This window comes from Astatotilapia calliptera, chromosome 16, assembly GCF_964374335.1.
Source record: "Astatotilapia calliptera chromosome 16, fAstCal68.1, whole genome shotgun sequence".
In the NCBI taxonomy this organism is placed as follows: domain Eukaryota; kingdom Metazoa; phylum Chordata; class Actinopteri; order Cichliformes; family Cichlidae; genus Astatotilapia; species Astatotilapia calliptera.
The window spans coordinates 21021289-21038277 of record NC_137437.1 but is presented as its reverse complement, the minus strand read 5'-3'; the positions used below and the strand labels follow the sequence as shown (position 1 = coordinate 21038277).

At 40.1% G+C, this 16989-nt stretch overlaps 3 protein-coding genes across 11 annotated transcripts in view; 1 reads left to right on the top strand and 2 right to left on the bottom strand.

The window, feature by feature from the left end:
* The window catches only part of lrp2a (low density lipoprotein receptor-related protein 2a), a 55788-nt gene extending 48395 nt beyond the window's left edge, over positions 1-7393 (bottom strand). The window contains exons 1-5 of the mRNA XM_026143784.2: positions 6608-7393; positions 1476-1583; positions 1052-1174; positions 653-769; positions 125-235 (exon numbers count right to left, since the gene is read on the bottom strand). Coding sequence (XP_025999569.2) covers positions 125-235; positions 653-769; positions 1052-1174; positions 1476-1583; positions 6608-6677 — 529 coding nt within the window. The 5' untranslated portion in view covers positions 6678-7393. The remainder of the gene's footprint in view (positions 1-124; positions 236-652; positions 770-1051; positions 1175-1475; positions 1584-6607) is intronic.
* zgc:172182 (coiled-coil domain-containing protein 89) lies at positions 6032-11555 on the top strand. Of its 9 annotated transcripts, none has more exons than XM_080290429.1 (8): positions 6032-6173; positions 8751-9223; positions 9370-9500; positions 9566-9702; positions 9802-9878; positions 10388-10595; positions 10680-10773; positions 11301-11555. In XM_080290429.1, exons 1-7 carry the CDS (start codon positions 6132-6134, stop codon positions 10764-10766), a joined length of 1155 nt encoding a protein of 384 aa, XP_080146555.1. In that variant the 5' UTR covers positions 6032-6131; the 3' UTR covers positions 10767-10773; positions 11301-11555. The 9 variants fall into 9 exon arrangements, with proteins under 9 accessions (XP_080146555.1, XP_026000540.2, XP_080146553.1 ...); XM_026144755.2 differs by lacking the exon at positions 6032-6173 and adding an exon at positions 7429-7642 and having other exon boundaries at positions 10496-10595; XM_080290427.1 differs by lacking the exon at positions 6032-6173 and adding an exon at positions 7429-7642.
* LOC113007807 (ATP synthase F(1) complex catalytic subunit beta, mitochondrial-like) lies at positions 10915-14076 on the bottom strand. The gene is made up of 10 exons (XM_026144754.2): positions 13895-14076; positions 13206-13379; positions 12951-13125; positions 12646-12767; positions 12353-12537; positions 12068-12226; positions 11858-11980; positions 11562-11774; positions 11261-11462; positions 10915-11159 (listed from the first exon to the last, which is right to left on the bottom strand). Exons 1-10 carry the CDS (start codon positions 13998-14000, stop codon positions 11062-11064), a joined length of 1557 nt encoding a protein of 518 aa, XP_026000539.1. The 5' UTR covers positions 14001-14076; the 3' UTR covers positions 10915-11061.
* Between the last annotated feature and the right edge of the window lie 2913 nt (positions 14077-16989).

The window sequence follows — 16989 nt, the reverse complement described above, 5'->3', positions numbered from 1 at the left end:
CAGCAGAAAGAGAACAAAAAAGGGCTTGATTTGTTGATTTTGTCATCTTTCTGGTTGTATTTTTGGAAGACCCCAAAACGTCTTTCACTTCATGCATTAGCACCAAAATTTATTGTCTCCTTACTGCAGTTTGCCTCATCAGAGCCATCACGGCAGTCGAGTATCTGGTCACATCTTTGGGTCCGGTTGTAGCAGGCCCCATTGGCACACCTCAGCTGTGTACACTCGGGATAATCTGTAAGATTAACCCATCATCAGGCAAATGTTATGCATTTAAATCAACCTGACAACTGTGCTCTTTTCAGCCTTTAACACGTGAAAAGCTCTGTGAATAGGAGGGATAAGAGACTAACATTTAACAGCACCACCACAGCCGCCAGCAGTTACCACAGCATTCTTTATGCAACTGTGAGATTACCACCGTGTGCAGTGCTGCGAGTCTACCATGTCGGCACAATAATGGCATAGCAGCTGAACTTCAGCTTGACTAATCCACCAAAGAATCTGCAATCAACCTCTGACAACAAGAAGCATATTGTGGTCCATTCTGTCAGTCAGCGAGCCTCTTAATCTTAACAAATTGATTAAAATGCCACAGGAGCCTGAGATAAAAAAAAAAAAAGTGGGGGGAACCACCTTGGAGAAGACTTACGGCAATTTCTCTCATCGGAACCATCTGAGCAGTCTGCCAGACGGTCACATTGGTACTCTCCTGGGATGCACGCACCATTACTGCAGCTGAACTGACCACTGGTGCATGTCCTTCCAGCTAGGAAGAGATAAAAAAAGTTTGTATTCATCTATGTGCAGTTCAAATTTCATTTTATTGTAGATAAAGGGACTTAAAAGTCATCACCGTATCTTACTTCAGTCCCACAGACTATGTGGGGGGTCATTGTTAATCATTTCAATGTCCAATCCCACATGGCCATAGTTTATGTTTGCAAGAATTCAAATTATTTCAAATATTTCATTCTAAGTATTTTTTAATAAGTTTACTTAATCACTGAACAGCTCCCTTTATAATCTGATAATGATGTAATATACTCACGGCAGTGCTGCCTCTCATCTGAGCCATCCTCACAGTCTTCCTCATCGTCACACACCCATAGGTTTGGGATACACTCGCCGTCACTCAGACACTGGAAATGGTTGCTATCACACGTTACCTGAGCTGTGAGACAGAGCATTTCATTACTTACGCCTCCTGAATGAAATCCAAAAGTACAAATCTTACTGCTGATCAAGTGTATTTTTTTATTACTTATACTTTACTTGTGCTTAGCTACAACCACACTAACGTTACTAATTACTGTACACACAGAAACACTTTATTGCAATATATTTTCATCGATAGCAGGATTTAGTTCCTTCCACTACCGAAAGCACTCACATCTAACAAGCATCGTACATGAAATATTAAAACCTTTGCAGGCATCATATTGGCAAAAAATGCAATTTAATAAGTAACTCACGGCAGTCGTGCTCATCAGAGTCATCGACACAGTCTGACGTCCCGTCACAGTGCCAGTCACCGGGGATACATCGACCTGTCCCGCAGCGGAACTGCCCCAATTCACATCCTGCATGCAATCACAGCTTGAGTTCAACTTAAGCTTTTTTTCCCCAAAATGTGCATTCTATGTTAAATTTCAATTTTAGTTCTATTCCTGTTTGTCATCCTGTCCAAAACAAAACATAAATAAATACAAATAAATTATGAATCAATTGTCTTTTATATATGCATTGAAAAACAGGCCATGGGGAGGGAGGGTAGGTGTTCTCTGATATAGTCTGTTGCAAACAGCATTGATGAGCCTTGGAGACAAACGTGCCAGCCATCCAACCGACAGTTACACAACCTTCACTGCGCTCTTCCCAAGCTTCCTTTTGATGTTCTCACTGAGGGGCAATGGTAGAGATAAGGTACCATGGCTCTACCTTCCCTGACGTTTACCAGGAGAGATTGATTCAAGCAGCATAGTTCAGAGGCAGAGCACTCCATCAGACCCCGTTCAAATAGGAATGTGCAATTTTGATGGGCTCTTTGACAGCCTGATTTATGGTGCATGCTTTTCCTGTCCAGTCAGAAATGTAATTAGAATAAATACTGGTACTGGGTGGTACCGCAGCCATTTCAACCCAAATTCTTTATGAGAGGAAGTGTGAGGTGGTGATTGGTGGTGCATGCTCAGGGTTGGGGGTCTGTCTCTGTCCTGTCTTATCCAGCATTTTGAAAACAACGTTCCCCTTTGATCAAATACCTTCTTGAGAATTTTTAAAAATCGAGAGTTTTTATCTAAAATCTAGGGCTTTAGTAACCTATATCATGCCTTTACAATTTCACAATAATGGTTTTGGCCACAAGGAAACATTTTTATGGTGCAATTCAGCTTTAACTGAGTGAAAAGGTGTCTGCAAGGTCAGAAAAGCCAGCGGGCAGTTGAGTGATGGTACTAAACGCTATTTAAAGGAAACACAGACTATATTTAGCGCCAAGAGTTTATCATTGCTTTGAGTTATGGACTATTTTAATGATAGATTGCTTCTAAAGCAGTTGTGTGGTCACTGCCGGTGCTTCTGCACTAAAATAGTTGTGTAGGTTGCCTTCTTGTCTCCAATTAACTGCTTTACAAACAACTCAACAAAAAAAAGGGCCACATTTTTAACTCTGCCAGCAGCTATCCAGGAAGCAAACCTTTTTTCCTGCTCAGTTTACTAATGATAAAATTGCTCACAAACTTGCTCAAAGGAGGTCGTTGTTACAAGTCAATAATCCTGGAGGTTTCAACTATAGCACGGAAGAAGCGTTGGATGCAGGACACAAGTAGCAAAAAGACTAAATCTATTAAACAAAAACAGCATATATACGCTGATAAAAAGAAGTGTTGTCTGTGCAGGACAACTAGGAGTTTCAAAAAGAGAAAAAAGAATGACAAATAATAACAAAAATATATTGATTGCTATTGACTGTGAAACTGGACGCAATCTTATCAATGTAAACATCTAAAAGAAAGTGATTTTTCCAGAAAAAATGTTTCATTAAGACTTACATAAGAATATAATCGTGATTTGTAAGTAAGTACACTTTAAGGTGACAATTTTTATTGTGACATGATGCTTCACTCGGGAACTTTTAAGCAAGTAGCATGCTGCTTACCCATTGATGCTTGCCAATTAGTTATCTAATGATATTACATGTAACAATGCTTAACTCAGGGAGGGCAAACACTTCTTTTATAGCCTTCTGCTTTGACTACATCTTGCTGGCACTACATTACATCATTTATCTGAAATCAGTTTTCATGCTGAAGATTTACTTGCAATGAAGTTTTTTAACATTTATGTATTTCTCCTTATTTACTTAAAGAGAGAAGTATTTGGAGTACTTCTTCTACCACTGAAATAAATCTAGAGGTGTATAGATGCTATAAATGCACACAGTGACACCTTAAAAGCCAGTATGCCAGGAAGAAACCAATCTACTGGATGCTTTCAAATGCAGCCAGTATTTCCTGACAGCATTACTTCTGGGAATGGTGACAGATACCGTGCACTGATGCCGAACCTTTAACGGCACTATCTTGTGTTAGGTTTCTTCTTACATTCACAATAGAACATTTTTCCAAATCCTTAAATTATGTTGTTAAACTGAGAAAGTCAGTCAAAATTAAGCAAGGACAAAGCAAAGGTCTTATTAAGAATGCTTTTTTTAAGTGAGTGTGTGTGTGTGGGGGCGGTGATGATGAGTGTTTTCTAATGAGAGTTTTAGCTGAGGCTTTTCTGTAATGTTGTTGTTTTCCTTTCCCCTTCCTTCTGGCTTTGTCTTTTCTAATTAGCAACTTAAACCCACAGAAGGAAAGAGCACTGCTCTGTCTGAGGATGAGGATAAGAACGCCCGACAAAGAAGCGCACGAGTGGAATTTTCCTCCGAATGAAGTCCTCCAAACGCCATAAATCCCTCTGTGAAATTACAATGGCACAACAGAGGTGTGAGCAGTGATGCAAACTCGTAACTCTGAAGTGTCGTCCTAAAAAAAAGTAGAGGAAAGTAAGCCTTACAAGCTGCTGAACCAGAGAAGAACATACTATATGCCACCTTCTGACAAAAAGAAAAAAACTTGTCTGTCCACTGCTGTTGTGAAACATCTCTTTCTTGTCACATGGGGTATGTCAAAAGAAGTCTTCACGCTTTCATCAGTGCCGTCTTGTTTTGGTGCAGCCCTCTGCACTCAATGGATGTGAGCGGAGAAAAGTTGAGAAAACGTCTGCTGGCAGCATGAAACGCTGTCAGAGCGAAGTGCTGCTGCCCATTTCATATGGAAATCAATGCAGCAGAATGCAGTCAATTGCCAAACAAGTGACTTTGGCTCTTAGTGCTACACTCAAAAACGTCTAAAAAAAAACAAAAAACGAGGCAGCTTTGGCAGTGGCATGGGAACAAAAGGAAGGCATAAATAGGGCGAGGAATAAAGCCTTGGTCTGGTTGGAATCGAGGAATGCTCAGCTTTTTGATGCATGGACCAACAAAACAGTAAGTGAAAGGAATCATAAATTAAGTTGTCACAACCCAATAACACAGCTACTGGACATCTTACTTCTCCTCTACGCTGTGTGTCACAGCTCACGAAGCAGCTGGTTGGAGGCTAAACTCCATCCTTGGTGTCTTTAACGTGGACTTTAACGGGGGAGCTACCAAAAGGATTTGCTCTCAATTTGTGTCAACTGTGCTCCAGTTTCTCCCGCAGTGTTACTGTAGCATGCAGACTTAGGCTCCTACACCGGAAAGACGCTTGGCCACGGGCACAAGGTTTAAGGTGCACGTGCTGGCTGAGCTTGAAAAGTCTCGAAAAGTTTCAACAAGAAGGAAAACATTTTTATTGACGTCATTACAGACTGGAACTAAAAATAGGTTTCAGTCTGTAATCTGTCTTGCAATTTGCATGTTGTTTACTAGTATATTTAAATAAAAGCAATTTATAGAGCTATTAAAATTTGCACTATGCGCCTAATAGGCTATTAAGATTCCCTGGTAAATGATAATTGGAGATAACAGCTCAACTTGCTGACAAAACACATCCAAAACAGCAGAAATGGCAGATAATAGTTAATAAACCAACACCATGAAATCTTCTCAAACAGTCACGTTAGCTATTAATGCCAGTGTAAGCATTCAGTAGTAGTATCAAGCTCAAGGCCTGGATAATGTTTTCCAGAAGGTCCTGGAAGAAACAGTTATCAAACTAAAGGATTTTTGTGGAGGATCAGGAAGAGATTAGAAAGTACCCTGCCCCCCTCACAGTAAAACAAGCCATCACCAATCTTATATTCTAAGTGACAAAGCAGGCCAGGGAAGCCAGGGAGGCAATGTCCAGCAATATGGTTTAACACGGAGTGGTCATTCATAAATTCAGGTTAAAGATAAATAAATAATATTTAAGCAGTCAACTAATCCAAGCTAATGATCGACATGCACAAGCTGACTAAGTGTGCTGGACGTCTGCTATTTTTCTCAAGTCATCATTTTGTGCCCTTCAGCTGTCATCAGCAAAATTCATCTTCAAGTTGCATGCAACTGCCAAGATTCAAAGGAAATGCCAAGTGATTTTTTTTAAAATGCTACAGTCTCAGTTATACGGTACAGTTATATTGTCTTTGTTTTTTGTTGGGTTTTTTACATAGACAGGCCCGATTTTCTGCCTTTTAGCCAGTGAGGAAATAGGTCTAGGATATTTCATAACAGTAAATAAAAAAGCTGTAGCATTGACCTCACTTTAGGTTTATTTAAAAAACAAAAAAACTTGAAACTGTTTCTCTCTTGGTTAGAAATGATTCCTTTCTGCAGCAGCTGCACTGTAATTAGTTGCTTGATTCACAGTAAGGAGCTTACATACTAAGGGTTGAGCAAAAAGAAAGCAGATTACAATTTGAGAAGTAAGATCTTAGCCGTGTTCCTAACACAACAGACAAGCATGAGACTGTCACGTATAAAGAGCAGTGTGTGAGCTTTTTTTTCATGTGTGTGTGTGTGTGTGTGTGTGTCTCTCTCTCTCTCTCTCTCTTGCATTAGAAAATAAAGCTGGAATCTGAGCCGAATCGGTGGGTTTGCAGCGTAAAATCTGCTCCACTGAATGAGACTTGTACCAGTGGCCCACAGTCCTCGCAGATTGCCTGTAAGTCACATGCTCTTTTCCGTTACCTAGCAACAGTAAAGCTCAGGCAAAAGTTCCTCAAGATAACTTCCAATCGGTGTGAGGAAGGCTTTGTGCTCAACCTTTAAAGTAATACTATGTGTAAAAGCATTTAGCGCCACAGACAGAATTACTTTACCTGGTGGCTAAATTAAAAATAAATAAATAAATAAAAATACAGTATCATCCTGAGTGCAGGCACTAAACCAAAGGCTTTTGAATTAACAATACTATTTCCACCTTCTTTTGCTCTTTAAATTCCATCAAATATGATTGATTTTCAGTTTTCTCATATTTTTTTCCTATGTGCAACAAGTGCAGTGCAGCGCAGCAGTTATGCAGTTCCTCAATGAGTCATTCAGCTAACATCCTGTGTGGACAGAGAAAAAAAAGTTTTAAAAAATCACAGTACTTACCTTCAGAGTGGTGCCATGTAACACAGCATATAAGGACAAAAAGGAATTTAAGTAGCAGTGCTCTCCACATCCTGGCTGGTCCGTCCAGCTCCGCTGTGCAGATGGAGGAGCTGTAAGGACTGGGGCTGGGATGCTGTTGCTTTCCTCTGTCTTTCTTGGCCCGCTAGTTGATGAAAAGGGGCGTGCACAAAGGCCAGGACAGCCGCTCCCCCAACCCAGCCTCGGCCCTCACGATAAATCCCTCTGGGCTCTGGAATCTGCATAATGCCGAGTAAGGTCCGACTCGTCCCAGTGCCAGTGATTTTTCACTCTCAGCGGGCTATCACTTTGATTTAGGGATTGAAATGGGTGCCTACTGGTTCTTGGGGGGAAAATAAAGAGTGGGCGACTAAATAAAAAAGCATGCAACTACAACAAGGCCTTCTAGGGCGTCCAAGAAGGCCCAGGCAGAGAACTTAATCCCAGTATGGTTGGTTAGAGCCCGAGCAAGGGCCATGTTTCTGGCACATATGACGACAAACATGCACTTTGTTAAGAGTCTTTGTAACGGTGCTTTGCAAAAGGAGGTCAAACGATTATTAGATTATCTAATGGTAAACTAACGGAATTATGGTGTAATGATCTCCCTAAAATAAAAATATACAAATTTAGCGCCACGGAAAAATGCAATCATCAAAAAAATAAATAAATAAATAAAAAATATAAACTGCTACTACTAAAATAATAATAATATTTTTTTTTAAAAAAAGAAAACCTACTGTTAACCAAGTTGGCGGCCGATAATAAGCTCAACATCGCCCTCATGCGGCCGAATAGTGGGACTCGATAAATCAGAAGAAAGGGCGGTTCAAAGATGGTTGCCATTAGCGACGGTGCAACCGAAACTACCGAGACTTTTAAAAGATATTTTCAACGAAAAGTGGAAGTTAGGTACGGAAAAAATGTGACTGAAAATCTGTATTATATGAACTCGACATGGCAGTTTCACAGAGCAATGCAGAGGAAAACATGAAGATGGAGGGCAGCGAGGTGAAGGTGTGTTTAAAAAAGCAAAACAAAAAAGTTAGTTCAAACTAATACTAAGTTTACTTTCTCGACAATTCTTAACTTTAAGTACTGCTGTATTACTTAAATGCTTTAAATGAGGAATAAATTTAAGCTAAGTGAGCTAAGTGTGTGAATAAACTGGAAACATGCTAAAAAAGAATAATAAGAGATGGGTAACATAAAAAGTATAAGCTAGCGATCTTTTAAGATGCGCAGAGTATCTAAAACCGTTAATTACCTAAAAGTGTTTAGTCGCAGAAGTACATTTAGCCCAATAGTGTACTTAAAGAAAATTATGAGCAATTGCTCTACAACAATAGCACTGTACTTAGTACATTTAACCGCTATAGTTAATAGTCAGACCTGGGGTGTCAAACGTAAGGCCAGAATCAGCCCGGCGAAGGCTCCAATATTGTTAGGTGTCTTTTACAACTTTGCCTTATTATAAATATCTCATCCCATGGCCATTCACGTAACAGCAAAGTAATTATCTTATAGACTGAAATTTTATACATTTACTTCTTACAATTGAAGCCCAAAGAGTCATGCTGACAGATTATCTTTCAATTACTACGCATGTAGTAGAAAAACTGAGACATACTGTTGAAATTTCTCTTCTTTGTCTTGTATTAAGATATCTCATTGATTAAATGTGTAGTAAATTTCTTTTTACATTGACTAAAATTGGAGTTTCACTGGCTGAGATCAAAGTGGGCTGTTTGTGGCCAACGATGTAAAATGACTTTGACATCCCTGAGTTAAATACACTCACCAGCTGACTTGTCCCCATTTAAAATGGTCAAGACAATCTGCTTCAGTGTTTTAATATGCTCTGCATTCAGAGATGCTTTTCCACAAGTCATCTGGTTATTTGAACTACTTAAATTGCTGAATCATGAATTGAACTACTTAAAATACTTAAATTGCTTTTCGTCCCCATTTTGATGCTGAGTTTTAACTAAGGAGAAGGTTGAATTAACCATGTCTACATGCCTAAACACACAGGCTCAGGATGGACAGCTGCCTGCCTTGTCAGATTGGTGTGAGAGAAGTTATTGCCATGTTTTAACATTAGGTTTCTTCCCTTTGTTCACAGCATATGGACTGCATTCAGAAGTCACCTGGGAAACTTCAAAGTCTTCCCACGGAGGATCTAACAGAGGAAAAGATGTTGAGGTCCAGAGTAGATGAGCAGTCAAGTTTGATCTGCATTCTGAAAAACAGAGCCGACGAGGTGTTTCTCCGATATCAAGCCCTGCAGAAAATCAATGCAGAGCATGAGGACCAAGTGGCACGCTGTCAGAAAGAACTGGAAGAGGAAAGGAACAAATCAAAGATACTGGAGAAAAGATTTATGGATTTAGCTGCCAACAATCAAGCAATTATTGCTTTCATGGAGGAGTATAAAAATCATAACAGCCAGTTAAAACTCGAAAACGAAAAGCTGCAGTCAGAGAATGAATCGCTTTTCTCACAGAGGTTACATGACAGCCAAGTGTTAGTGCAAAAACTGGAGGAAGAAGTTAAACGGCAGATAGAGAAATATGCACACAAGAGAAAGGAATATCGGTAATTAACTCTAATTAACTCTAATGCTTGAATCTATTGAGATTCAATCTCAGACTTTTGAAAAACAAGAATTATTGAACAGTAATAAAAATCATTAAATATATAGTTGTTAATTTCTTTTGAATTGTTTTACACTAAAACTTAAGGGAGAAATTAGCTGGATGCCAGATGGAACTCCTGGGACAAGAAAATCTGCATATAGCCAGGGAAACATCACTAATCAATGAGCTACAGGATGCACACCAGCAGCACAAAGAGGCTGTGGACAACTGCAAAGGTGCGTAGAAAACTATAGGTCTATCTCTACAGTTTACAAAATAATGTCTTTCTTTCTGCAAACAGAACTGAAGCTGCAGCTACAAGAGGCTGAAGAACAGCGAGCTTTGAATGAAATCAAAATGAGAGAAAGGATAACAAGTCTCATGAAGGAGAAGGACAAGTTTTTGTGTCTTTCTATGGAAAGAGGCAAAGTGATACAGGTCAATAAAAAAACAGCATTGTTCTAACTAATAAACACACACAAATGCTCATGAATGAATGAATGGCTTCATTAACATACAAACTGCTCTTAAATGCAGGAGAAACAGGAGGAAATCCAGAACCTGGAGACAAAATGCAAAGAAGAGAAGAAAGTGCAACTGGAGGCATTGGAGAGGTACTAACAGTGCTCACGTTACATTGCTCTAAGACTTTAAAGTTTAACTGACTTTCTTATTTTCTCCTCTACTCCTGTCCTCGTGTCTTAGCCCTTCCCACTAGAGAAGTATCAGTTTTGCCTCAAGCCATCACTTTAAAGTGTCAAATGAGAATGTTTAACATCTGCACTATAAATTTTGTTATGCTACTTACAGCACTGCAGGACTAAGACTTTATGATCTCCAGTGTTGCAGTCCTCATGCTATTCTTTTATATTGATCGATTCTTTTAATTTACAACATGACAAGGTATATCTAAGTTTCTTAATCACAGTGACAGTGAAGGCCAGAAAGTTTGATCATCTTAAATAAATGAAAAAAGTTATAAATAGACAATTAGTTTAGGGACTCCTTCCTCTGTGATTTGTCTATTCCAGTTGTGTGCTTCACCTTTTATACACTGAAGGTAAAAATGCATCCTTCATTTTTACTTCTGTAAGCGAGCCTCTCTCTTCTTAACACACTTTAGGAATTGCGACATCCTTCAACATGGCATACTAAGATTTATTTCCAGGATCACGCACAGAAAGACTGAAGCACAAATGAGAGCGATCTTCCGTTTGTTCTCGACTTTCAGATTTGCACGTGAAGTAGAAGCTGTTAACAAAGATGCAAGAGTGAAGTCCCTCCAGTCTGCTCTCGATCAATCTGTGAGAAAGTTCGAGAAGCTAAAAGAGGTGCATTGAAATAGGCAGTCTGCAAAATTTCATGGTCGCCCAAACTGAGGCTGAGAACATGTTCCAAATGTTTCATTTTCACAGGATTTCGACGCTTTCAAGGAACACAGTGACAGCCTCCTCACACAGGAAAGGGAGCTGAATAGGAAGCTGCGCCACATAATTGGATAAACATCTGGTATGTTTTCTAATCAGTATGATGGTTTTTATTTATTGTGAACAAGTATGCATGTTTGTGGACAATTTCGAGGGAAGGGTGGGGGAAAAAAAAAAAAAAAAGAAAGAAAGAAAAGAAGCCATGGATACAACACAAATTTACTTTTTTATTTATTTTTTTAAATTTAATCTTCCAGAGAAATGGAACCACAACAAACATACTTAGCATGACACGTTAGAAGTTCCTCAAATAGAAATTACACTGTACAAATGTTCATCTCAAAACTTTCCGGCCTCAGAAAGATATCGTTTACGCATGTTCCTCGGCCAGTTTCTCAGCCTTTTGGACTACTTCTTCAATGGGGCCCACCATGTAGAAAGCCTGTTCTGGCAAGGCATCATATTCACCTTGAAGAGAAAAAAAAAAAAACAACAATAACCATTACTATAAAAAGCACACCAAGTTGATGCCATTTAAAAAATGTCTTTATATCAGTGGTGCACTTTACCTCCTAGAATGCTCTTAAAGCCTTTGATTGTTTCCTTCAGAGGGACCAGCTTGCCCAAATGACCGGTAAAGACTTCAGCTACCTGGAAGGGCTGAGACAGGAAACGCTGGATCTTGCGTGCACGTGCTACAGTTAACTTGTCCTCCTCAGACAATTCATCCATACCAAGGATAGCAATGATGTCCTGTAATGACTTATAGTCCTACAAAAAAAAAAAGAAAGAAAGAAAGAAACAGTCATTAGTTTTTGCCTTTTGTATTGATTGTTTGTTATTAATAAATTGTTATGGCATACAGCTTACCTGAAGAATTTTCTGCACACCACGGGCAACATCGTAGTGTTCAGAACCAACAATATTGGGGTCCATGATGCGGGAAGTTGAATCTAGGGGATCCACAGCAGGATAGATACCAAGCTCGGCGATAGCGCGGGACAGCACGGTTGTCGCATCCAAGTGAGCAAAAGTGGTAGCTGGAGCGGGGTCAGTCAAGTCATCAGCAGGCACATAAATAGCCTGCAATACAAATCAGTTTAAATAAACCAGAAAACAAGAGCATGCTGACATGTAATTAGGATTAGCATCCTGGGAATTCTTACTTGTACTGAGGTGATGGAGCCTTTCTTAGTGGTGGTGATTCTCTCCTGCATTGTACCCATATCAGTGGCCAGTGTTGGCTGGTAACCCACGGCAGAAGGGATACGACCCAACAGAGCAGACACCTAAAGGATAATGATATAAATATTAAAGTGAGATGACATAACTATTAGGTCTAACAAAAAGTATTTTTTATTTATTCCATTTCAAACCTCTGATCCAGCCTGGGTAAACCTAAAGATGTTGTCAATAAAGAGGAGCACGTCCTGTCCCTCCTGATCGCGGAAGTATTCTGCAACAGTCAAACCGGTCAGGGCAACTCTCGCACGAGCACCTGGAGGCTCGTTCATCTGACCGTACACCAGTGCCACCTGAGAAACACGATGCAAGAGTCCCAGGAAACTGAAATCCAACAGCAGAGCTAAAAACCAAACTTTTACTGCTACAATACAATGACTACGTATGTTTTAACAGCTAACTTGTTAAAAGGCTCTGACCTTTGAGGTCGTGTCCTTCAGGTTAATGACACCAGACTCAATCATCTCATGGTACAAGTCATTTCCTTCGCGGGTTCTCTCGCCCACTCCAGCAAACACAGAGTAACCACCGTGAGCCTTCGCCACATTGTTGATCAGCTCCATAATCAACACAGTCTTGCCAACACCAGCACCACCAAACAGACCTTTAAGGAATGACGCATACACAATAATAAATTAACAAGGAATTCTTGTGTGAAAAAATAAATATGGATTTAAAAAAAAAAAAAATTAAAAAAAAAAAATCAACAAACCGATCTTTCCACCCTTGGCGTAGGGTGCCAGCAGATCTACCACTTTGATGCCAGTCACCAGGATCTCCTGCTCCACACTCATGTCAGTGAACTCAGGGGCTTCAGCATGAATAGGAGCAGTCCTGCCAAGTAATGTTTGTTATTGTAAACATGCTTACAATTGAATAAGACAGGTGCCATGTGTGCTTTATCATCTGTCAAACCCATTAATAGTAAAGACACATTTTAACTCTTATTTGAGTAAAACAGACAAAAGCTGAGATATTCACAGAGGGTGGGAAAGTTTGAATCCTTTCAATACTCACTGCTTTGTACTAATTGGACCCCTCTCATCAATGGGTTCTCCGATGACATTCATAATCCTGCCCAAGGTCTCGGGGCCCACGGGAATCCGAATGGGAGCTCCAGTGTCAAGAACCTTCTGACCACGGACCAGACCCTCAGTACCGTCCATGGCGATGGTTCTGACTGTGTTTTCACCTGAATGAATGTACAAAGAAAGACATTAAGGACAAATATTCACTCTGGAGCGTTGAGCTGGCTCATTTCAGCACACTCACCGAGATGCTGTGCCACCTCCAGCACCAGCCGGCTCTCGCGGCCTGCCACCTCCAGGGCATTGAGAATGGGAGGCAGGCCCTCATCAAACTGGACATCCACCACAGCACCAATCACAGCTACTATCCGGCCATTGGCCAGCGAAGCCTGAGCAGCTGGGGCAGCATAACCCCTGCCTGAAAGGACAGTGAAATGAATGGCAGCACATGACAGCAACAGTTCATGCTTCCCAGAGAGACCGTGCATACTAAATTAACCTATGCAAGTGAACTGAAGTACATCTAGAGGGCAGGCAAATTAACTGCCTGCCTATAAAATACTGCCACATTTTTAGGTTTTCTTAAATGCACTTCCGTATTCTGTTGTAACTGAAGCACACAGACTAACTAAAACTTTGGAACAGCGAGAGCACAGGGTCTGTGGCAAAACAATGACCCGCTTACGAAGGTCATTCATGGAAGACAGCGAAGTAAAACATATCAGGAGTAAAGACAAATACCTGAAGCAAAAACATGCCTAAATAACTGGTTCGCTCATATTTTAGATCCTTTGTTTGGCTAAAATACCCACTGATCTTCAATGAATGGAGCCTTAATGGTACAGGCCTGTTCCGCCGGGTTCGCATCTACTGGCTGTAGTAACAAGCGACACATAATGCTGACAGTCGGCCACAGTTTTAAACTTTACTTACTGGAATAGAGAGCCGCATTTCTCCCGGGGATTGTCTTCAGAGAGCTGAAGCCAGGCTTCAGAGCCTGCAGAGACCCGCTGCAGCACCGTCCCAAGGCACCCAACATGGTTAAGATGGCTGAAGGTGACGGCGCACTCTGCTTATGGCAGATCTCTAACCGCTGAACCGGGCCCTTCTGAGCATGTGCGGTATGAGTTGATTTTATGCCTTCATACACCGCTAGAGGGCAGAGCCGACATTTCCAATAACATACAGTCGCGATACAGGTAAAGGGAATTAGTCCTTCACAGGCCAACTACTCCCTGTATATAGATTTACTCCAACTGAAAGGTTTGGACTGGATTTTTAACTGGGAGTTTAATTAAAGGGGGAGTTATTGGTCAGCAGATTTTTTTTTAAATTTTATTTATGTATTTATTAATTGGGGTCAACTGTAAATAAAAAAGGCTCAGGAATGCTGATTATGGCTGCAAGTTAGTTTGCCAGCTTAATATTAGGAGTTTAGTTTTATTCACTCACAAAAATGATTCTTCACCCTCTCAAGCATTAATTATAATAATATTGAAGCAATAATTTTGAATGAAGTGCAACTGAAACATATCAAATCAAAGGTTTATTTATTCAAACAATTCATCAAGGAAAAGGTTATTTGTATAAACTATCCATTAAATTTGTGAAAATTCATGATGAGATGAGTACGAAGGAACACCTCAAATCTTATCTGTTGGGGGACTGCTGTTGCTCACTTGGTTAAGTGGATAACCTGAATGCTGAAAAGCTGCAGCGGCTTGGGATCATGGTGATTTCCTCCATGTCATTCTTTCTCACCCTGCCTTTATGTCTGGCTTTAATGTCTGGCTTTGCCTATCAAATGTAGGCGAAGATGGCCCCTACAACTCTTCAGGTCAGATTGTGCTTGCATACATAGGTTGGGATAGTGTATTTTGAAAGAGATACTGTAGTAGTAATGCATATAACTAATTTTACAGCTTATAAAAACACACTGTGTGATGCAGAGATGCTTTATGAAGCCAACAGCCGAGACTGAACATATGACAGTGCTGCGAAATGTGGAACTTGTTTCTGCCAATGAAAATAAGTTGGAGTTTTTATGCCATCTATAAGTTCAAAAGTTTGGAATTATTTGAAATTAAATTTTAAATTTATTAGCCCTGCGACAGACTGGTGACCTCTCCAGGGTGTACCCTGTCTCTCGCCACAAGACAGCTGGGATAGGCTCCAGCCCCCCTTCGACCCTGAAAAAAAATAAGCGGCAGAGAATGGATAGATGGATGGAATTTAGATTTACTCAAGAAAATTCAGACCTCTGGGAAAATCTTGACTTGTGGATGGCAAAAAAAAATTTGGTTCTGGTAAAAAAAAAAGTTTTGTTTCGGACCTCTCCATTTGGACTTTGGGTGCTCTTCCTGTGCACATCTGGTCAACAAGTTTAGGTTAACTGATGATTTTACATTGGTGGTACATGTGAATATGAAAGTGAATAGTTGTCTTTCTCAGTGAGCCCTATAACAGACAGGCAAACATATCCAGGGTGCACCCTTCCTTTCTCGCCAGGCCATTTGGTGACATTCATTGGATAAGCAGTTGCAGATCAGAAATATCGACCGAATTCTTTGTAATCCATTTTGACCACACCTGAACTTTACAGTCATACACCCTACATACGAAGTATACTGATAGGCTGTCCTTTGTCATAATCCAAAGATGCAGTGCGTGTGTTTTTTTCCAAACCATCATTCAGTGTTGCATTCCTTTGTGTCAGAAAGTCTCCTCTAATTACTCCTAGCCTGCAGGTCTGTAATACAGAGCCTCTTCACTTTAAGCACAGCAGGCAGAATGCTCTGTGAATCCTCAAGAACCGTCCTCATCTCTAAACCACACCAGGAGCACAATGAAAGGTCACCTCTGCTTCTGCAATATCATAAGGTCATATTTCATGGTCTGGAAGGTGAAATACCACCTGCAGTTTCCTTTTATTTATTTTCTGAAAATTGAAGTGCCTGTCACTCACTTGGAGGTTTTAAGCTTTATTTGAAGCTTCTGAATAGCATAGCATAGCATAGCATCTTTATTTATAACGCACTTTACATCCAACAATGTTGACCAAAGTGCTACAAATATAAAACAGAGAGGAAACAGTTTAAATTACATATAAAATATCTTAAAATTAAAAATAATATAATTAATAAGAAACATATTAAGAGACATCAACAAGTCCTGCTGTGCTAAAAGCCAAGGTAAATAAATATGTTTTAAGACGTGATTTAAAAACAGATAAGGAAGGTGCCTGTCTAACATGTAAAGGCAACTCATTCCACAATTTTGGTGCTGCCACAGCAAACGCCCGATCCCCTCTGAGCTTACGATTAGTCCTGGGCACGCTCAGGAGGAGCTGGTCTCCCGACCTGAGGGACCGGGAAGGTATGTATGGATGAAGAAGCTCAGAGAGGTACACAGGGGCAGCATTGGACAAACATTTAAAAACAAATAAAAGCAAAGTTAAGCAGAATCTTTCTATCTTTCTTTGTGGAGAATACTTGGATCAAAATTCTATTTGATTGCCACCTTTTTGCACCTCTTCACTGGTTTTCATTGCTTGGCATTTAAGCGAACATAAATCTTGGACCTTTTAACCCATTTTTCCACAGGCAGCACTGTTATGGTCATTCCAAAGCCCCAGTGAGACCGAAGGTGACAAGGAATTTGGCTTTAGAGCCTTTAAATTTTGAACCTCCCACACCCTTATGGAATTTAATTACAAAAACATCACTAAAACCATTCCAATTTTACGAGCTCACAGCAAATACAAAGAATTAAGCATCTAACATAACGCTATTTAACTATAGTGAGTTTAATGACATTAATGATTATAGAAGAATCTAAATGCAGCTAATTAAACTCTGTAACTATAATGATTTCAATCCATTACTTAACATGATGAATATAATTCTGTGTTATTCTGTAGTTCAATTTGTAGTCATTAAAATACCAAGTTCACCAAACATGCACTACATTGCTTCACTCTTTCAAACATATCTCAGCGATCTCTTTGCCTCAGGCAAGCGCAGGAGTGT

Bases quoted from the DNA above. Each gene is read 5' to 3' on its own strand.
- zgc:172182 (XM_080290426.1), top strand. From the start codon at position 7,583: ATGGCAGTTTCACAGAGCAATGCAGAGGAAAACATGAAGATGGAGGGC. The intron at 9,224-9,369 runs GTAATTAACTCT...CTAAAACTTAAG, and splicing joins CACAAGAGAAAGGAATATCG to GGAGAAATTAGCTGGATGCC. The intron at 9,879-10,387 runs GTACTAACAGTG...AACACACTTTAG, and splicing joins CAACTGGAGGCATTGGAGAG to GAATTGCGACATCCTTCAAC.
- LOC113007807 (XM_026144754.2), bottom strand. From the start codon at position 14,000: ATGTTGGGTGCCTTGGGACGGTGCTGCAGCGGGTCTCTGCAGGCTCTG. The intron at 12,768-12,950 runs GTGAGTATTGAA...ATTACTTGGCAG, and splicing joins GGTCCAATTAGTACAAAGCA to GACTGCTCCTATTCATGCTG. The intron at 12,538-12,645 runs GTTTGTTGATTT...CATTCCTTAAAG, and splicing joins CGCCAAGGGTGGAAAGATCG to GTCTGTTTGGTGGTGCTGGT.